The sequence below is a fragment of the Natrix helvetica genome, assembly GCF_964273705.1.
Source record: "Natrix helvetica genome assembly, chromosome: 4".
Taxonomy (NCBI): Eukaryota; Metazoa; Chordata; class Lepidosauria; order Squamata; family Natricidae; genus Natrix; species Natrix helvetica.
The window spans coordinates 128,124,892-128,148,204 of record NC_138550.1 but is presented as its reverse complement, the minus strand read 5'-3'; the positions used below and the strand labels follow the sequence as shown (position 1 = coordinate 128,148,204).

Here is a 23,313-nt window from a genome sequence, read left to right as displayed (position 1 = left end):
GGAGAAGAATCGGTCCAGCCCCTCGCTAGTGGAATCGCAATTGGGAATCCCACCTTTCTGTGACATTTTATTATTTCACATTTTTAACTGCCCATCTACAGTTAAAGGGCCAAAGTCAGGAGACATTTGTTAGGAAATTGATGCTATGTAATGTTGTCCCTTTGAATATTAAGCTTGTCCCAACATGACATCCTTTCCAAAAGCATTAGGACTCAAATTTCTTTAGAACCATCAGTGTTTGATGGTTGTCATCCTAATGCATTTGCTAATGAGTTTGTGGTTGTACTGTAATGAGTTTGTGGAGTTCCTTAGTACTAATTTCCTTTCTCTCCAAAATTTCTCAACTGAATGTGGCACAATTGTACATAGTTATGAGATTGAAAAAGTGGTGATGATTGTTAGCAATTGGCTGGTTTGGTTAGTTATGATGCTGATACTTATTTTTTTTAGAGATAACTATAAACATTATATTTGCTATGTAGCATCACGGACATTTTAATTTTCATTGTAAGTGCTAGGAGTTTGTGTGGAGTTAGCTAGTACTAATTTCCTTTCTCTCCAAAATTTCTCAATTGAATGTGGCACAATTGTACATAGTTTTAAAAGTCATAACATAGTTCCATTTACAAACTTTATAAACTTTTGAAATTAGTGGGTCAAAGTTCCTTCACAAAAAAAAGTTATCCTTCCCATCTATACTGCTTCTGGCTTCAATTAAACACTCATTCATACAGTTGCTATGGGAATTAGCAATTTATTCAAGGCCAAAAGGTAATGCCAGATAAGGAATGCAATCCAAAACAGTATGCAGTCTATGATCAAGGTCAGGATTGTCAGTCAGTCCAAAGGTCAGGATTTCATGAGCAAAATTCACAAATGAGTGTCACATAACAGCCAGAGAGCAGAAAATTGCTTCTAAGAACAAAGGATCATGGGTCAGGCTGTCTCTTAAATCAGGTTGAGGCCCCAAATCAAGGGATTTACCCAATAGCTTGGGCAATACGCCTCTTAAGATGTCTGTGGCCCACCAGCAGAGCTGGCAGTAGAGTTGGACAGTGAGGAGGTTGGGGTGGAACATGGGCCAGTCCTGGAGGCTGGGGGAGGCTGAGACGATGGCTCTGCATCGGAGGCAGAGATGGGACAGTTCAAAGCTGCCTTTGGAGCTAGACAGCAGTGAAGCAAAGGAACAGCTGGAGCATGAGCCCAGCGTGCTCATGCACAGAGCTGCCAGAAGAAAAGAACAGCTAAGAAATCAGGGTTAACTTGGGAGTAAAGCCACAGGTGGATGGTGAATGGCCCCTCCCATAGTAAATAAAAGAGGAACGAAAGGTGGGGATTTTGCAAGAAACAGTTCGTTTATTTGGTTGTTAGATTCGCTTCAGGAGTGTGAAGATCTGTCCGTGAATCTGAGACTCTGGGCCAGTCTTTCCTCATACAGCACCTAATTTGTAAAATATTTACATGGCAGCTTTCCAAGATAGATAAGGTCTGTAGTCATAAATATTCATTTGAAGGACTGTTTGCCAAGGCTTGCTGAATGTGAATGGGAGGAATTCACATTTGCTTAATAAAAGGGGTGTTGTCGGAACCAGGGATCTGCCTTGTGTTTTTTGGGGATGGCTAGAGCAGAACAATGTCTTTGCTCTGCTCTCCTCTCTACTGACAGGCTGGGAGGCCTTATGTCATTATTATCTGACTTTTTCAATTGTCCAGGTGTTGCCTGTGTTTGATCAGCCTTATGAATTATATTTCCCTTGAAATCAACTTGATATGAATAATTAAACATGTTTGTTCTGTATATGATTTCATCACTGAAATTATCATTGAAGCACTACAGTGCATCAAATGGCTCTAAGTAATAATTACTGTAAAGTGACAGAAAATATTTCATAGTCACAAATTTCATGATAATAAAGCTAGGAATGGTGTCATATACATTACATATAATGGTTGTTATCATTGTTTTTATATATTCATAGTTGATTATAATTAAAAACCACCACCAATAGCTGGGTAAAATACATTTTTTTAAAGGCAGCTTTAAAACTTCAAGAAGAGTTTGAAATATTCCAGAAAGTATTTCTCTGTAATTAAAGTCTAAATTCAGAGGAGAATAAAACATCAAACAGATGACAACTAAGAAAGAATCATATAAAGTTCAGTTCAGTTAAGTTAAATTTACATACAGAAATCATATCATCTTGTGATTACAATTAGTAAAGAGTTGTGGAGGAAAAAAGACTTGTGATATAGATCTTCATTCTCCACTTTTGCCTAGAAAACAGAGGAAAAACAAGATTAAGAAACTAATAATACTTGGGGACTCTTAAAGCATTCTCTTGAAAAGCAGCACTTGTGAAAATCAATATTTTTGCTGTAGAAGATAGCAGAACATTTTAAAACTAACAATGTTCAATCAATTATAAGATAAAATTCTTCTTCGGACAGTAGGGGGAAAAGTTTATACCAGTCCAGACAGTGATATTCCGTGAACTGGAACAGTGTAGATTTCCTTTAATTTGGACCAAAAAAAAAAGCTATGTACAATTTGACATCAAGTTTTCCTGTATAATTCCCTGAATAAAAGAAACAGTCTTTACTTTCTCATAGGTCTCTCATTGTCAACATAATCATATGATCATTTAAAAAAATTCCAAAAGTGATGATTTTTCTACATCAATTGTAGACACATTATCTGTTTAAATTTCTTGGCATCCATGGCAAAAACAATAGAGGAAGGAAGGAAGGGTTAAGTCTGCATGTATATGAAATTCTTTTTTCCACCTTTAAAAAGATTGGCTTTCAATTTGATTATTTTTCTATCAAATATTTTCAAATGCACATGTATTTGAAATACATATACAGATGAAATACAAAATTTCATCAAGTAAATATTTGATGAGTCATGTCATCTGCAGACTACAGTGATCATAGATTTGAAGGGATTACCTTGAAGTCAATTGCTAGAATCAAAAAAATAATTAATGTAGATCTAGATTGTTGAGTTGGTTAATGGATGAGAAAAAGAAATAAGACAATTTATAAGATAACAATACATAAAAGTTTAAATGACTATTGTGCAAAAGAAATCAAAAACAAAAAAATCCCAAGAAGTTCAAAGTGCGAGACAATATTCTATTTTAAACCTGCTAGATGGAGGACATGAGGACAAAAAACATAGAAATGGATAATTTGAGAGATCAATCTTGATTCTAAGCTACTCTGCCCCTGTTCAAAACCTTTTGGAAAGTTCAAACTCCATTTGTTGATATGAGACTCAGCAAGTGCTGTAATGGCGATGCCAACTACCCTAAAATTTTTACTTGCACATTTTTACTTGCTCCTTTGGGACAAAAGAAAGAAAATAATTAATCTAGTGATTAATAGGTCTATCCTGGACTCAGAATAAGAAAAGGCCACATTAGTCACCCCGATCATAATGCAGGAGATGCAGGGACAGGAGATGACAACACATGGCTCAGAGAAGCAGGCATTGGGGACAAATCAAATTACAGGTGGTGTTAGATACGTCCCCCTCTATTGCTGCTAACAATAGAAGTCTCCACTCAGGTCCTCTGTTGCCGGCAGGAACAGAGGAGCACCTGATTGGCTGAGAGGCTGGCAGCTCCCATTTAAAAGGGGAGCTGCCCGACCATCTCCTCAGTGGATGTTTGCATGTACTTCAATAAAGAGCTGTTATCGCTAGCCTTTTGTGTCTTCCTTTACCCGATCTAACACTGGCGAAGAAGGTGGGATCGGAAGGCAATTAGGCGAACAAAGAGCGAAGTCTTCCAGACAAAAAGAGCTTATAGTGTGGCAGCATCCGCCTGGAACGCAGGAGAGGCACAGCAGAGCTATTGCGGATTCCCAGTGAGAATTGTTGACCCAGACAGAACGGGATGGCCACCTACACTCAACTGCCTCCTTTCAACCCAGCCACCAATGACTGGGAAGCCTACTTGTTGCGATTCAAAGTCTTCCTAGAGGTGAAAGATCTTGGCGGCGTTCCAGAAGTTCGGAAGAAAAACCTATTCCTAGGGTATTGCAGGTCCACAGTCTTGGAGCCAGCCAAGAACCTCTCAGAGCTGGTACCCCTACATGCAGTCTCATGGTCCGCACCTATCAGCTCATCCACCACCCAGGCACCACACTAGGACACGCCGATGCATTGAGCCACTGTCCCCTATCAAAACTGCTGGATGACCCCTCCCCCAAGGCCGTGGTGCTCCTGCTTGACTACCTGGACTCTGGACCCATCTCCTCCTGCGATGTCGCACTCCACTCCACAAAGGACCCCAACATCAAACAGATTCTGAACTGGGTGTGGAGGGGGTGGCCCTAGGGGCAGGTTGGGCCAGAATATAAAATGTACTTTTCAAAGAGGGACCAATTGTCGGCAATCAAGGGTTCTCTGTTATGGGGGGACCGGGTGGTCATTCCAAAACATCTACAAATAGCCATGTGTTAGAGTTATGTGTGGTGTTATGTGTGGTGGCCCAACATGGACAGAGACATACAGGAGTGGGTAGCAATAGAATCAAAGTCTCCACTCAGGTCCTTTGTTGCCGTCGGGAACAGAGGAGCACCTAATTGGCTGAGAGGCTGGACAGCTCCCATTTAAAAGGGGAGCTGCCAGACCATCTCCTCAGTGGATGTTTGCACATACTTCAATAAAGAGCTGTTATCGCTAGCCTTTTGTGTCTTCCTTTACCTGATCTAACAGGTACCATAGATTGATAGACATTTGTAATACTCAATGCAAGCAATATGATCAAATGTTTGAAAAGTGGGATGTGCAGAAAAGACAATAAATGTGGAAGTTATGCCAGACTCAGACAAAAGGTTACCATCTATTGTGGAAGATATTGAGATGGTAGTACCATAGGAGGTGGCCTGAAGGCCATTAAGATAATACTTTGAGAGAAGAATCCTTTTTTCTTATGCAAAGAATCAGCATAGACCAAAATTGGAACCATCCCACTTTATTTTCTTATGATAAATGATGTTCCCCAAATGCCAGGCTAAAGATGGAGGCTTTCAAAAAGAGAAGGAGGGAGGAAGAGGGGGAAGGAGAAAGAGAAGGAGAAGAAGAGCTATGCCATAATTATTTTTAAAGGAAGAAAGTATAGCAGCACCATAATTGTAATCTAAAGCTCTTTCTTACTATAATTTTTCAAACGAAGATGTTAATGTAATTAATACAATTTTGCAAAAATGTGTTGTGCTTTGGCAATCATTATGCATGATGCAAACTGTCATAGACTGAATCCTGATTATTTTTGTCCAACGATTCTTTAATTCACTATTCTCCATTCCCTTAATTTTGTGAAGTAATTAATGTTTAATATTGATGTAACATAAGAAATTTGGAATTGCTAGATAACCTCACTCAAAACACATTTGCAATTTGATCCTTATCTTGAATTCATTTAATTATTTAGATGACAAAGCTTCTGTACATGAAAGACAAAGTAGATAGTATCACTCATTACATTTAATTTGCTTGAAACAGCACATTTGATAGGAATGCTGCAGTTTTTGAAATTATTATATAAATTCCCCATTTTCAAATAATTCAACTCTCAAGATAGGTACTAAGGTAGAGAAAACTGGTAATGGTTTTTCATAGCTTGGAATGGGTTTTGGGACAAATTTCTATTTTTATTTTTTTTCACAGAAATACGCTAACATTTTATAAGGGTTCAATTGTAGATACGAGATAATAGGAACAGGAATTTCCTACTCAATATCTACATTAATTATGGCTTTTGACCCTGGGAAGCACTATGCACAGGGTGATGTAATGATACAGTAAGTGGTCATGCTTAATTATTTTCCCCCTGTCTGCCTTCCTTCCTAAAATTCTATTCTAAAAAGGCATAATATTGGGCCTATCTGCTGGAGTAAGTCTTCCATAATCCCAAAGTGAACATATTTATTGATTTCTGCAGTAATTCATGCGAAAGCACCTTTCAATCCAGCCAAAACTGTTGGTTTTCCAAAGTCAATCTTAATATGACAAAAGAAATGGACGTGCTGATAGTAGATGTCACAAAAGTATTTTAGTTTGTACCTGAAAATTTCACCCTGGGACTATGAAATAATCAACGAGATGCTTCCTTATTTTGCTTTTATGTTCTCTCTTTAAAAGGATTTTTTTTAAAAAAAACTTTATTACATGTTGGCAGATTTTCGTCATTCGGGATCCTTTTCCATGGTCCATTTTGTTTCTGAGCTATGTATCTAACACAATATAATTTGTAAAATGGTTGTGATCAGAGGTAGTATTCTGCTGATTTGGACCGGTTTGCCTGAACCGGTACTGGAAATAGTGGGTGGCCCCACCCCCGGACCCCACCCCAGCTGTCGGGAATCCCATTTAGGCTCTTTTTTAGCCAAAGTGCATGCACAGAAGACTGAGCGATGCGTGGACATGCTCACATTTGCACATCGGTAGGGAAGGTAAGTGAATACCACCTGGTTGTGATATAATTTTTGGTACTTCACTGGAACAAGTAACTGTTAATCTTAAATTTTAAACTACCAAAGGCAATATCTTAGAAAAATGAGAATGTTAAGGAAATATATAATATGGGAACATGCGTATATTGTATTACTATATGACTTTATGTTATCATGCTGATTTAATATATGAATGGTGACACATTTGATATTTCATTTCATTTCATTTATTTTACTTTGTACATCACTCTAGTTCAAAGGAACTCAGTGGCTTTCATTCCTCTCTTACATAAAATAAGCTTTAAAAATAAGTGCACTTCAGCCTTTCATGTATCTTAGGTCTGAACATGATGTCATTTTAGAATATTCTGGTTTTTAAGAGTAATTTAGAAATTACTTGCTGTATCATTTCCATTTGCTATGTTTTCTATGTTCTATGTCATATATCTATTCCAAATCTATGTTGTGACTAAGAATCAACATAATCAACCAATCAATCTCTTCCATATTCCAAATTGTTCATTCGGAGCAGTCCAGTGCCATCTTTTTCTCTTTTCCAAACCTTGTATTTTCCTTTGCAATTTTATATTAGAATGTCTTTTAATTTGATAGCCAAGATTTAACTAACTGTATAGCAGGGGTGTCAAACTCAGGGCCAGGGGGAAACAGCAAAGGACCGGCCTGCAATGCTTCTGCCAGCGAAAACGGAGCTCGAGAGGGCCATTTGTGGCCCTCCCAGGCCATGTTTTCAGCTGCGATGGCCTCCTCAAGCTTTACGTTTGCTGGCAGAGGGTAGCAGGAGGCCATCACAGCTGAAAACGGAGCTCAGGAGCCCATTTTCGCTGGCAGAGCACTCGGGCCACCACAGATGCTCCCAACACAAGTGATATCAAGCTGGCCATGCTCACTATGGCCTCTGAGGTCAAATACAACCCTGATGCGTCCCTCAATGAAATCAAGTTTGACACCCCTCATAATTCACCTCATTTTTCACTGAAGAATTGCTTTTCATATTCAAATGTTTAATTAAATCATGCATGCACTATTTTTAAAAAGTGATTTTTTTATAATTCCCTTCCCCCCAGTAATGTTTGATTGTGTATCTTCAACGAAATTGGTCTATGACTCAAGAGATGTCTAAATAGTCATACACCGAAACCCAAACATACAGGAACAAGCATGAAAGTAATATACTTCTAAACTTTTTATCACTAAAAAGGCAACATGAGATGTGGGAATTCTGTAACTCATGGAGAAAAGGCCAAGTGAAATGTCCCCATAAGATAGGTGTGGACACCAGGACGCTGGCTTTCTTGTGGGAAAATAACGTTGAGGCTTCCGGAATTCTATCCTATGAATTAACTGTGAGCTACAATGCCAAAGCCTCGTGGTTCTCTTGCTCTCCTCCTTCTGATATGCAATGGTTGTGAATTGCCTTGGTTTTACTTTAAGAAATACATGATAATAATAATAATAATAATAATAATAATAATAATAATAATAATAATAATAATAATAATAATAATAATAATAATAATAATAATAATATATTTATTTCTTAGCCGCACCCTCTCCCGAAGGACTCGGGGCGGCGTACAATGAAACATATGAAATAAATATGGACAAAACAAACATATAACAGAGACATATACCGAGACATACACAAGGAGGAGGTCGGCTGATAAATAAAACAATTAAAATACAATATTTAAAAACCCCTAGATAATTAAATATAATTAAAATACCCAGTAAAAGCCCGTCAGGAGCGATATGGTTAGATCAAAGTTGAGCCAGGCCAGCTGCTTGGAATAGGTGGGTCTTAAGCTTAATACGGAAGGAGCGGAGGTCAGAGGTATTCCTAATATCCGGAGGGAGGTCATTCCACAGGGCTGGGCCCGCCACAGAGAAGGCTCTACTCCTAGGCGCCGCCCCCCGACACTGTCTTGTGGACGGCACCTGGAGGAGGCCCTCTCTGTGCGAGCGGATTGGTCGCAGGGATGTATGGGGCAGAATACGATCCCGATGTTGTTACTGCTTGAGTTAAAATAAATCAGTCATAGGATGAAATAATAATGTGGAATATGTAAAATCATGCCCTAGCAATTATATATTCACATCCTGTGTTTAAAATAAGTAGCTGCTTTAGTTTACATTCACAGCAGGCAAGAAATGCATGAACATTTAAAAGCAATTTTAAAAAAGCCTTTCAGTTTCACAACAGCATTATTTAAACTGAAGAACCAAGTGATGCATTACAGCAAAGACCGTGCATCATTTAAGAATCCTTCTTGGATATCACACCTTTAAAACACACCAAAGAGTTAAAGGATGCCTGTGAGCTAAACCAGAAGATGGGCTCACTGTGATAACAATCATACAAATATTTATTTTTCTAGTGGCAGTTAACTTCATGTTGTTTTATATGCCTGAGTAAAACCTGCTACTCATTCTTCTATCAGTCACTTCTTTAAAATGTGCAAGTTATAACCCTCTTGAGTTCACTAGATTTGGCAATAAGTGCCAACACTCCTGATCCCATAGCAACTTTAGCAGAAGTAGAAGGATGGTGTTTATAAGACTACCCCAACAGTTATCCATAGTACATAATATATAAGGGATGGAAGCTAGAACTTGAATTGCCTGCAAGGCCATATATGAGGTTTTGCCTACTAATATGCAGACTCTAAATACTGTTATGAATAGTTGTTCTTCTTCCTAGTGTATTCCTGCAAGTACAAGGGTCCGCTTTTCGGATCATTGAACGTCACTTTGCATGGTCAGCTGAGTCTCCAGGGTGCAGGCCCATGGCTTGCATATCTTTGTTGATGGTGTCTTGCCATCTCTGTTTTGGGCATCTGCAAAGTCACCTGCTGCTGACTTCTACTTGGACAGTCTTGGCAATGGTGAAAAGTGCTGCTCTCAGGACATGTCCATACCAGGAGAGCCAGCCTTCTCTCAACTTCTTTATAATTGGTGCTACACCAAAATGTTGTTGAATGGTGTAATTTGTGATGTGGTCAAGAAAGGAGATGACCAATATCCAACGAAGCATTCACATTTCCATGGCATGGAGATAGCTTTCAGTCCCTGTTGTTGCTGCCCAATGTTCAGTGCCATGCAGTGCAACAGGGCATATGGTTGTTTTGTAAATCTTAGATTTAAGATGGGTTGGCATTTACCAACATACCAGTGAGTTGTGAGTAACACACTTTTAAAAAGATTTTCTCCATTGGTTTGGAGCGTTCCAGTGGCGGTGACAGTCTCTAAGTACTCAACTGTTGTGAATAGTTAAACCAGCAAAATAGGTTTTTGCTTTGAAGTCATGGCCTCAGTCTTTAAATCACATTTGTGTAAGGTGTGTGGGTGTGGGGAATGTGTCTTCAGACCAGTATTGATTCCTAGTAACTGCCTGGGTGGGGTGGGGTTTTTTTTTTGGCAAGATTTTGGAAGTTGTTTGCCATTGACTAAGAGTTAAGGGCTAAGAGAGAGCGACTGGCCAAAATTAACCAGCAGAATTGGCACTAGGACTAGGACTCACAATTTCCTAGTTTCTAGCCTGGTGCCTTAACCACTACATCAATCTGGTTCTCTAGGCTTATATTAATAGCTTGTATTTTATCAGTTGTTTTTCACAAAATAGAGAAAGACAGATGAAAATGACACTTTTTTAAAACCAGTAAATTTCAGGGAGTATTAGGATCGATCTTTATATTAAACAAACTCTAGGGAGACTACTTATGCATCTCTCTTTGAGATCTCTGGTTCCACCAGCCTTGCACACCATATCAATCCCAAGAGTTATTGTTAACTGCTACTGTTATGGGACAATGGAGATATGAAGATCGGCACAAATGATGTCTCTGAGACCATAATTCTCAAAATCCTCATGTTAATAGGTAAATTTTAAAGACAGGATTCCACTTAGAGGCATGCAGCAAAGCAAGCCAAGAGACGTTTTACTACAAAGTTGAAATATCGACCACAGGATTAGATGCTTTTGGAAAAAAATGAGAGATGAATTTTCTGAGAATGCCTTAGGCATAAAACATTTGATCATAAAACTGTAGATTCTTTCAACTGACATATTTCATTACTCATAACACAGTATTTCTAGAAGTAGAACTAATAGAGAAGTGGTCTTCAAAAGAAAATGTTCAATTGTGGACTGTTAAAAGTGCTGTGTATTAAGCAATCACAGAATAACAATTTTAAAAAAAATTATTGGAAAGTGAGAAGAAAAGGAGAACAAATCTGCATATAGTTCTTAAAAATGTAAGTGAATGAGTAAGGAGGGCTTTATTATAATTATAAAAATAATTATAAATAATCATACAAGTTTATTTTCATTCTCAGAAAATAAGAGGTGAGAAAGACAAGAGGTGATAAAATCTTAGTAGTATGATGGCTGGGAATGAAATGTTTGGCAATTATTCTATCAATCTCATGAGAAGGGCAGAAGCCCAGAACTGAATTTGCAGCCAAGGACTGGAACATAGGAAACAGAACTCAAAGGAAGAAGCAGAAGGTGAAGAGGAAGAAATTGCAACAGTGAGTTCCTTGCCACTTGAACTCAGATGCATGAGAAATAAACAGGGGAAAAGACAGATAATCTAACTTGGGAAGAAAATCATGCATGCTTCATTGACATTTTATGAGATACTCTGGATGGGCACATAATACTGGGAGGCTAAATGTATTCATGAGGATGAAGGTGTCTGAGAAATATGTGTGTGTGTGTGTGTGTGTGTGTGTGTGTATTTTAACAATCAGGAATCAAATCATAAAAATCTAGTTGAACATGGTTGGGTGACAATAAAATAAAAAATAAAAGTGGGAATTTATTATAGACTCACTGGGCTGGCATTAGGCCTGGATAAAATCTTTTTGTAGGAAATAACTACATTTTTAAAAGAGACATATGATAGTGCAAATGAGAGATTTCAATTATCCTGACATTTCTTGGAATCTAATCCTGCCAAGACCAGACTTTGTCCAACAAAATCTTAACGTTATTGACTATTTCATTTGTCAAAAGGCAGAGCAAGAGGGCCTGTTATTGAGAAGATAATTCTCAACAGGGAGGAATTGGTGAAGAAAATAAATACTTCCTATTTTCTCAGTTCAGTCTCGCCACAAGCTAAGGAGACAACTGATGTGAAAAGGGCACACTCGATACAAGAGGAAATGAAGCCAGGAAAATCCATCAATAACTTTCTTCTGTTTGTCCCTTATGAAAACATATAAGGATAGCAACATTCACACTTTGTTTAAATTTTCAGACAGAATAGGGCAGTGATGGCAAAACTTTTTGTAAAGGCGTGCCAAAATTGTGCGTGTGTGCACTATCACGCATCATGCCTACACCCGCAATGGAATGTGCTCTGCACCACTGTGCATGTGTGTGCAACCACTGCCCCACCTGGGGGGGGAGTTTTCACCCTCCCCAGGCTCTGGAGGCTTTCCTAAAGCCTGGGGAGGGTGAAAAATAGTCCCAGCAGGCCAACCGAAAGTTTGGGGACAAGATGAAAGTTTGGGAGGTGAAAAAGCCCGCTGGAGGTCCTCTGGAAGCCAGAAATGGATTGTTTCCAAACTTCTGGTGGGCCATTTGGGCCTGTTTTTTGCCCTCCCCAGGTTCCAGAGGCATTCCTGTAGCCTGGGGAGGGTGAAAACGGCCTCCCCCAGCCCTTTGGAGGTCCTCTGGAAACTAGAAATTGATCATTTCTGAATGTCTGGTTGACCCATTGGGCCCATTTTTTGTCCTCCCCAAGAGGCTTTCCTGAAGCCTGGGGAAGAGGGAAACAGCCTCCCCCGGGCCTTCAGAAGGCTGAAAATCAACTAGCTGATACGCACATGCGCACTGGAGCTGACGGCTCGCGTGCAGCCAAATATGGCTCCACATGCCACCTGTGGCATGTGTGCCATAGATTCGCCATCACGGGAATAGGGCTTGCTGAATAAGCCAACATACGATACAACTGCTAAAAAGGTAAATCCACTTGGATTATGATATCTGGCATCTGATTATTGAGCCAGAAATCCAAAACTAATGCAGATATTTTTGCACATTCATTTCTGTATTTGGAATTGGGATTTTATCTGGATTGATGAAATAGGATAGATCCTTCTCTGTTCTTTAAATTTTTTGACTAAACTAAACATTTCATTTGTTAGATTTCCTAAACTGTTTTTTTAAAGTTCTGTATAAAATCTGTAAGTAAAGGTTATAGTGAGAATAGAGCTTAAACTGTAATCATCTTTTTCTCCTGCATTACCCATTAATGGACACTTCTTCTACTTCGCCCTCGGTGAAAAAAATGCATTTGGCTGCTTGCTAGTTTAAAATTTAAAGCTTTATATGCAATTCATTCTGCCTTACAATTACATAATAACCACAATTTGGAACCTATATCTGAGTTTGGAAATGAGATGCTTTTATGCTTAGGCAAAGCATTTTTTTAAAATTTCTATGAAATGTATTTTTAAAAGAATCTTCTGCAAGGTAAAAGGAACACTCGGCAGACTTATAAATTAGGTTTATTTGTCTCTCCAGCTACACAATCTTATTTCATCTAAGCCTTCTTTTCTATCTGTTCTTCAGTCAGTTAATATTGTATCTCTAATACAGTATTTTCATTGATTGGATTTATATTACATTCAAAAAGAATGCTCAACAGTACCAAAAGGAAAGGGAACTGCCGAAGCATATTGAAACATATCTCAATAATACAATATTAATAAAATTCTGCAGTCAAGATCTCAGATACATATTCTGATGCAAAATCATGTAACATAATTACATAATTACACAATTGACCCCAAAATTTCTGTTGTTTAAGTGACTTATGACCACAATTGTCCCCAAAATTTCTGTTGTTAAGTGAGACATTTGTTAAGCGGGTTTTGCCTCATTTTATCATCTTCCTTGCCTCAGTTGTTAAATGAATCATTGCAGTTGATAAATTAGTAATTCAGTTGCTAAGTGAATCTGGCTTCCCCATTGTCTTTGCTTGTCAGAAAGCTGCAAAAGGTGATCACCTGACCTTGGGACAGAGCAACGGTCATAAATATGAACCAGTTGCCAAACATCTAAATTTTCATCACCTGAGCTGCAAAGGGATGCTGCAAAGGTTGTAACTGTAAAAAATGGTCCCTAAATAAACTGTTGTAAGTCAAGGACTACTTGTACTCATTAAAAACAGTTATCTGTAGATTCAACAAAACTGGTCAAAGATTGATTGATTAATTGATTGGTTGATTGATTGATTGATTGAACGTGATGACCTAGGGTGTGGCACGAAGGCAACGTAGACAGAGAACCTGTATGAGTCAATCTATTGGCACCAATTTTCCCTCCAACATCCCTTTTACTCTCTGGCCTGGAGAAAAGCTTTTCCACAAACCTGCAGGTACTCCAGTTCAAATGCTGTAAGCAGACTGACTGCAATCAATCATTCCAGCAGGGCAAGATAATGAGTCATAGAAGCTAAGAATAATTCCAGCAAGACAAGATAAGCACACAGAAGGACAGAAATAATTCAAACAGTCTGGGGGAATGCCAGGAATGCAGGCCACAACTCTCAACACTATAGGAATTCAGCACTTGTTCCTGACAAACACCCCTCCTAACTGACCCCCCCTTTAAACTCCATCCCCAGGTGTGCCTTGTGAAGGGAATAGGGGCCCTTTCCTTCCTTGTAAGCCATGCAACTCATGTTGCTCTCTTCTACATACTAAGTGAAGTCTCTTATCATTTTATCTTCTAAGTCAGGGATCTCCAAATCCTAGGCTGCAGTCTACTAGCAGGCCATGCCCCGTTTGGAACTGGGCCGCACAAGTGACAGGCAAGTGTTGCATGTGCAGTTCCATTTGCGTGAGTCATGAGTGCTTGCACACTCAGCTCCTTTTCAACACATGGAGTTGCTCACACAAACACCTGCTCTTCACACAAATCCACCTCCTCTCTCCCTGCCAGAAAGGCCCATTCCCTCTCCCCCCCACCAGAAAGGTTGGGGACTGCTCTTCTAAGTTGTACCCATAAGGAATATAATACAGGAGACTGGCATTTTGTTTGCAGGTCAATTTTCTATTTAATCATTTTCAATTTAAAAAGTATTAAAAAGTTAAGTCAGCTGGGAAAGGGAGCTAAATGGGCATCGTGGGACGTACCTATGGCCTTGTATCGGCTATTCCTATAATTACCATCTTTTAGCAAAGCAAAACTCTTATCATTTGGAGAAAAAAAATTACAGCTGTTCCTCAGCATTCTGGCTTATTCCCAAGGTGTTTTCTTTAGTTGTGACCTCTCCTCACAATGTATTACCCATCTGTCTGGGCAATAAAAAAATACTTGGTAACAGCTGGAAGCAATACGTGTCTTCTAATGTTTACTCTCCATGAATGTAAACAATGTTTAATAGGTCAGTAAATTGTCACATTATCTGCCATCAAGCTGATGTTGATTCTTGAGAAACCATCGCTGCAATTAAAAAAATGACATGAAATCTTCTGATTACTCTATTCAGATGATTAAGCTATTATGCGAACCGCTAGAAAATTGCAGCCCAATGACACCAAAGGTCAGACAAATGGCTGTCATTGAATTATGTAATATCTTAGCTTCCATTTAATTTGGCACCAAACGTTTGATGCTGCACCAGTTCAAGACCAAGAGTTCATTTTGCTTTTGGTATCACTTAAATAATCAGTTTGTGAAAACCGAATGCAGGAAATGCTATGAAGTTGATACATGGCTTAATAAACTTTAATCAAAGATTCCAAAGAACAGAAAGATGACTCACTGATTATTATTGAGTTATGTTGATAATGATTGCTCTCTCTACTTTAGTGTTTTGAAGTGGCGGTGGAGTTTTCTAACATGTTTTGCACTTGTTCTTTAACTATTATTTCTCAAAAGTCCACTGAAACTGGCTCTTCAGAAATGCTTTCGATTGCAATTTTGCAAGGTACAGCTTCTATACATCTAGAGGAGGCCTGTCAAACTGGCGGCCCTTTGGGCCAGATATATCACATGCAGGCCACGTCCAACCTGGCTCCCAAAAGGTATCATGACACATCATGATCTGGCCTGTGACGTGATTGAATTTGACACCATGATCTAGAGCCTTGTTCCCCAAACCCCGGGCCGCAGACCGGTGCCGGTCCGTGGATCAATCGGCACCAGGCCGCCCGAGGAACTTCCGCTTCCTGATTGGCCGAAAGGCAAACCTCACGCCATTGGCCGAGGAGGAGGTGCCACGGGAGGACTGAGGACTCGAGGTCGGAGACGCGGGGTCTAAAGAGAAGCTGCCGTAAGATAAGTGCACGGAGGGGGGGGACTCAGCACTATCAAACGGAAAGAGGAGCAGCAGTGGTTTTATTAGAATGCCCTCTCATTCACCCAGGCCTATTGCACTTATTTAGGTCAACAACTCCTGGGTCGAATGTGTTTGTGCGGGTTCAGGCATAAGTGCACGGAGGGGGGGCGGGGGTTCTCTGCTATTGAGGAGACTCAGCACTATGGCGCGATGATCTCTGTATTGAAAGGGGGAATGCTGGGGCATCTCTGTATTGAAAGGGGCATGCTGCCATCTCTGTGTTGAAAGGGGCACGCTGGCATCTCTGTATTGAAAGGGGCACGCTGGCATCTCTGTATTGAAAGGGGCACGCTGGCATCTCTGTATTGAAAGGGGCACGCTGGCATCTCTGCATTGAAAGGGGCATGCTGGCATCTCTGCATTGAAAGGGGCACGCTGGCATCTCCGTATTGAAAGGGGCACGCTGGCATCTCTGTATTGAAAGGGGCATGCTGGCATCTCTGCATTGAAAGGGGGTAACACTGGCATTTCTGTATTGAAAGGGGGCACAGTCATCTTTTGTGATTTATATATATATTTCACAGTTATTTTGATACATTGGTCATATATTTAAAACACTGATCACATTTTTGCATTGATAGTTTTTTGATTTACATTCAGATTTAGGTGACATCTGGAGCTGAGCGGTTGCAAGCAGCAGTGGAGTGAAGAGAAAGAGAAGGTATCACTCTTCTAGCTCTTCTATCTGTTCACCGGTACTCGTGTGTACTGACGTGTTATTGTGTCTGCTTTAACCCACAAATTAGCAAAAATGAGTATGAAACAGACATTGTTAGAAAGTTTCCTTGGGAAGAAAAAAAGGCCCAGTGAACAGACAGAAGAAGAGCCTTCAACATCAAAGAAACATGCAACTTTTAACAGACAATACCATGAGTCCTATTTGAAATATGGATTTATCGGGACAGGTGATTCCCACGCACCAAAACCGCTCTGCATAGTTTGCGGCGAGAAGCTCTCTAATGAGGCAATGAAACCTTCAAAACTGCTTCGCCACTTGACCACCAAGCACCCTGGCATAAAGGACAAGCCCCTGGAGTATTTTGAAAGAAAAAAACGGGAGCACGAAGCACAGAAAATATTTATGAGGGCCACCACATCAATAAAGGAGAATGCACTGAGAGCATCATATTTGGTGGCTAACCGCATTGCTAAGGCTAAAAAGCCATTTACTATTGGTGAAGAATTGATCTTGCCCTCCACTAAAGACATTTGCCGTGAACTTCTAGGAGAGGCTGCTGTGGAAAAGATAGCACATGTGCCTTTGTCAGCTAGCACTGTGACTAGGCGCATTGAGGAAATAGCCGAAGACATTGAGGCACAATTGTTGGGGAGGATTAATACATCACCGTGGTATGCACTCCAGGTTGACGAATCTACAGATATCGACAACAAGGCACTACTACTTGTTTATGTGCGATATCTATATCAGGAGGATGTGCATGAGGATTTGTTATGTGCACTATCTTTGCCAACCAACACCACAGGAGCAGAACTGTTCAAGTCACTGGATGGTTATATATCAGAAAAACTGAAATGGTCCTTTTGTGTCAGCATATGCACAGACGGAGCTGCTGCCATGACCGGACGACTGTCTGGTTTAACTGCTCGGATTAAGGAGGTTGCACCTGAGAGTGAATCTACGCATTGTCTCATTCACAGGGAAATGCTGGCAAGCCGAAAAATGTCACCAGAATTTAACAGCGTATTGATGGATGTCGTTAAAGTTATTAACCACATCAAAGCACACGCACTTAACTCGCGCCTGTTTGAGCAGCTTTGTGAGGAGATGGACGCAGAGATGGACGGGATCGTATTCTGCCCCATACATCCCTACGACCTATCCGCTCGCACAGAGAGGGACTTCTCCAGGTGCCATCCACCAGACAGTGCCGAGGGGCGGCGCCTAGGAGCAGAGCCTTCTCTGTGGTGGGCCCAGCCCTGTGGAATGACCTCCCTCCGGATATTAGGACCACCACTGACCTCCGCTCCTTCCGTGTAAAGCTCAAGACCCACCTATTCCAAATAGCTGGCCTGGCTCAACCATAATCTCATATCGCTCCTGACGGGTTTTTAATTCGGTAATTTTATTCATGGGATTTTAAATTGTGTTTTTTAATTGTTTTCACTCATCAGTCTACCTCCTCCATGCACATGTATATGTCTTTGTTCTTATGTATGTTTGTCTTTATCTGTATTTTATTTGTTTTGATTGTACGCCGCCCTGAGTCCTTCGGGAGAGGGTTGCGGCTAACAAATAAAAATTATTATTATTATTATTATTATTATTATTATTATTATTAGAGTACAGATGCCTTCTCTTATACACAGAAATAAGATGGTTATCCAGAGGAAAATCGCTAACCAGAGTATTTGAATTACGAGAGCCATTGCAAAGATTTATCTCAGAAAAGAAGTCACCGCTGGCAGCACATTTTAGTGACAAGGTATGCGTCGCAAAACTGGCTTACCTGTGTGACATATTCAGCCTGCTCAATGAACTCAATCTGGGCCTTCAGGGGAAAATGACAACTGTTTTCAAGTTGTCAGACAAAGTAGCTGCATTTAAAGCCAAACTGGAGTTGTGGGGACGGCGCGTGAACAGAGGCATTTTGGACATGTTTCAGACATTAGCAGGGATTGTAGGCGAGACTGAGCTTGAACATTCATTCTGCCAGTTGGTGCACGATCACCTGTCTTTGCTTTTAAAAGAGTTTGAGCGCTACTTCCCAACCACAAAAGACCCACGAACTGGTAAGGAATGGATCCACGACCCATTTGCCAACAAATCAGGCGAATATAGCATGACTATGCAAGAAGAAGAACAACTGCTGGAGATTGCAAATGACGGTGGCCTTAAAACTACGTTCGAGACAACAACTCTGCCGGTGTTCTGGATTAAAGTCATGGCGGAATACCCTGAGATTGCCACCACAGCACTTAAGTCCCTATTGCCAGTTCCGACAACCTATCTGTGTGAAGCGGGGTTTTCTGCAGTGACAGCAACCAAAACAAAACAACGGAATAAACTGGACATAAGCAACACACTTCGGGTGTCATTGTCTCCTATTACCCCCAGATGGAACCATCTCGTTGCAAAGAAACAAGCTCAGGGTTCTCATTGATTTGGCATTCTAGTGAGTTAAATAAAATAAATCACTTTATATTCATTTTTTGGTGTAGCTGTATTTTATTTTGAAGGCATGTTTAAATACAATTAAATTAAAATTATTAAATCAAAACAAGCGGGCAACGGAAAAATGATCAAACATTTACCGGTCTGCGGCGATAAAAAGGTTGGGGAGCACTGATCTAGAGGGTACCATAAGAAAACAATGTTTGACTTCTCTAACAGCCAGGCCCCTTCTCCCCAGAACATGACCCTTAAGTGCTACATGTAGAGAATTTTAAAATATTTTTATTATCTTTAGCAATATACAAAAATGATAATAGTGGGAAAATAGGGGAGAGAGGAGAAAACAAAGTTTAGGGTAAAGGGGAAAAAGAAGAAAAGCATTGACTTCCAACTTTTTTTAGCATAGTAGATAGTAACCTTACAGCTTCAACTTTTCAATTTCATATATTTAATACGTACATTTCTACGACAACTAAATTATTTAATCTGCAAAATCCAAAGTCAAAGTTTCACTTTTTCCCATCTCAAGCACAAAATTCAGGAAGATATTTGGATATTTCTTTTCTTTAATTAAAGCAGTTAATTTAGCAATCTCCGCTAGTTACACCAGTTTTTCCAGCCATTCTTCCATGGGAATTAAGGTTTTTGTACATAAAGCATTCTTACTGCTGTCAACATATATAAAAGCAAAGTTCCAGATTTAAAAAAAAAGATTTTTGTCCATTAAGCTTGTCTGTGGTTTGAATTCTATATTTAAGACTCTTCTGTATTAAAATATGGATTTTAATAATATTTCTATTATTTCTTTGATTTGTCATGTCAACAATGATAAAAAGTTATTTATTTACATTTACATTTACAACATGTTTTTCATTTCCATTTATTCTGTCTTCCTCTTGCTAATTAGTAATACCTATCTCACCACAAGCTTGGTAAATTTCAAATTGTTGCAATTTGATCAAAGGAGTGAGCCCTATTGCATCCCTATCAGATACTACAAAGTAAATGCAAAAATATGACTGGAAAATTTAAGATTTAAATTAAGATTTAAAGAAAGCAGAAAAAGAAAGAAGCGGCCTGCTATTTTCTTTGCAGCAGGGTGTGCCTGGGTTGCTGGAACCAGCAGCAATCCAAGCCTGCCACATCCCTGAACTGGTTCATCGTGCAGCACCTTAGGTGCTGCCATCTTGTTTTTCAGTTCTGCGCATGTGCAGAACAATTTTAATTGCACAAATTTATTTTTTTTTGCATTTTTAATGGTTTGCGCATGCACAGACCTATTTATGGTCAACTGTGCATGCATGAGCAAAATTGCACGCGCACCGAACTGGCAGTAATGCCGACAGCAACCCACCCCTGAGTTACAATCATAGCAATTACCATTTCCATCTTCCAAAGCATCTATCATGGTTCCCTTCTTCCCATAAACAAAACTTTTTAATCAATAAATCATGAAATCATCAATTCACTTTTATCCATTTTCAGCAAAAAGTTCATAGAAGGTTTCCAATCTTTGGAAAAATAATTGTTGTTTCCTCATTAACCAAACAAGTCATTTTAGAGATTTTCTCAAATCTCTGTCATTTTCATGAGCCATTTCTCCATTATGGCTATTTCTGTAGTCTTCCATCTTTGTGCATATAATATAATAGCTTTGCTGCAGTTATGGTATAGTAACTTATCTATTGTATGTTATAAGACTATAGTTACTAGTAATCCATGAGCGTCTACCTCCTTGATGATGACTTCTGCCCTAAGGAATTATGCACTATTGGGATTCATATTGTTCCCCCCTTTTTCTATTTCCACAAAATCTTTTTTTAAAATGTTGTTCCCTTAGTTCTTAGGTCACAGGGTTGTTAGGTCCAAATGATTTTTTGATTCTGTCTTCTCTGATCAGTTGTATTCTATCTACATAATTTTCTTTTAAATGTATTTAAATTTTAATTGTAGCTTACCAAGAGATGCTATGAAATCAGGTTCCTCAATATTGAAGAGTATTGCAGTAAAAATAATTGCCTTCACAATTCTTTGTGATATATCACAGCATTTGAATATCTTTTCCAAAGCCTTCATTACTACTCTGTCTTAGTCTATGGTGTATTTCTTGACTGCTAGGTCCTTTACTATTCATGGCTGAGCCTTAAATGAAGAAAGCACCCATCATTTCTTTATCTTCAATGCCAATTGATTGCTATATGTGTTGTCATTAGTTCAGTCTTTTTTGTTTCATCTTGGTCCCATCTTTTTACTGGACTGAGCACTTCTTTCATTTAAATATCATTTAAATATAACATCCCTTTCATTCTAAGCTCCTGTATTTGGTGAGGAAGAAAGATTCTAGAATTAAAACAGCTGGAAAAGTGAAGATTAATGATAGTTCAAATGCTTTATTAATTTGCATTATCTAAAATGATTAGAAGTACAAGAGCACCCATTCCAGTCATGTACACAAAACAAAACAAAACAAAAAACATAACAGAATGTGTTGGGCAATGCTAAATGGAGTAAACCTGACTTTCCCCATGAGATGCTATTATATATTGACAATTGTCGTGACACCAAACATCAAATCAAACTGAGTCCTATTGACCACTACACACTTTAGTCCAGCATGTAGATGAATAAAGAATAAACAAGAAATAAATATTGTTAAGAACTGTGTAGAAAAGCTTCTGTATTTCTTAGTTCACAGGTCAGGCAAAACCAGCTTCAATCATGCTGTTTCACTTAAGACCCTAATAACACCTATCTGATTCTTTGAAAAAGACTGAACTAATGGAAGATTCATTTAAAAGTAGATGGCAAACCACTTCTGTAACACTAAACTAAAATTGTGTGGATGGATGCATGCACTCATCAGGAATAGAATGGAACATGAAAATGTTGTTAAATGTTTCTGCTATTTTCTCCAGGAGCCACAGAATTCAGCATAGAGTACTAATAATTTGAATATCTATCTCTCACATCTTTTTATAGTGGAAATGTCTGGAACAGTCCAGAGAATATAAAATGGTTACTAATAAGAATAGTTATCACGAGATAGCTGGAAGAACTGTTCTATATTGAAGGCACAGACTGCAGCAAATCCTTCCCACTTTAAGCCAGCATATAGAGAAATAAAATGGGATACAAAATAGAGTATACATTTTATAAAATAGATAGGAAAAAGGAAATCAATTGATCTGCAGTACTTTGCATCAAAAACACAGCCAATAAATAATTATATTGTTACAGTGAAGAACACTGCATTACTGTGTAAAATGCCTTATTAAATATATTTAATTTTACTGAATATAACTTCTAAAATTGTGAGAAGAGGGGAACATACCTATGACATCTTTAAAGCATAAGGTATGTGAGGTTCTCTGCTGCTGTTAGGTAAGTTTGTCATCTGTAAACAAATTTAGCTGGAAGTCCAGTTATGTACTTTTGGATGTTATTTGAAAATAAAATAAAAAATAATTCATGTTCCTTTTTTTCTTTCACTGGAAATGAGCTAAACAATTGCTTTGTTGCACAGTGTTTAGTGACATTTAGAATTGTTCTAGCTTATTGTGTACTTTATAAACAGGTTTGTTTGGTTTTGCATTTAAATTTCTCTGGCTTATTTTGGGCAGAGATCTGGCAGAAATTATTACAAGAATCAAGGAAATATCTTAACGGATTCACTGCTTTCATTCTTTATCCATTTGTTTTATGAAGTACAAATATCACTTTGAAGTTTTACAGGAAAAAGGTATAATGTATCTCCAATATAAATTCAATTGGAGAAATGTGGAGTCTTTTTTTGTTTCAAGAAATGTTGAATTTAGGGGAGCAGAGATGTCTCCTTAAATATTTCCTGCTTCCCTATTTGATTTCCCAGCGTTCAGTCACGGGATATTTGCCATGAATGCAACATGTTTATAACTGAAACTTGCAGTGTACCCAAACCATTGCCATCTCCTCTTATCTCTATGTTACTTTGCTAAACTCATAGCATTTTATAACTTGCTTCTCAGATGGATAAGATGAAATCAATTTTCGTAACTTTTTTGAAAAAGCAGCAAGAAGAAAAAAAATGGCTAGAGGACTTATTTAATTTCAGTATAATGTAGTCCACTTCCCATTATCTGATAAATCTTTGTCCTTTTGTCATTCAAAACTTGGTTCAACCATATGAAGTCATGCTTGTGTGGAAGCCTAAATATTCTTATACAAAGGCAGTGATTATACAACTAATAACACCATTTGGAACAATAGATCCAAATCCCCCATATTCCTTTCAGATATGAAATTTTGTAGACCTCTAGCATTTCTATTGTGTCATCTGGCAATTTTTTAAAATACAGACATATTATT

The 23,313-nt window shown here is 38.8% G+C and overlaps 1 protein-coding gene across 1 annotated transcript; it reads left to right on the top strand.

Annotated features, from left to right (window-relative positions):
- Positions 1–16,587: 16,587 nt before the first annotated feature.
- Positions 16,588–21,905, top strand: LOC309392196 (SCAN domain-containing protein 3-like; the record flags this gene model as incomplete). Its single annotated transcript, XM_081953196.1, has 3 exons — positions 16,588–17,646; positions 18,353–18,829; positions 21,885–21,905. The coding sequence occupies 3 exons, from the start codon at positions 16,588–16,590 to the stop codon at positions 21,903–21,905; spliced, it is 1,557 nt and encodes a 518-aa protein (XP_081809322.1).
- Between the last annotated feature and the right edge of the window lie 1,408 nt (positions 21,906–23,313).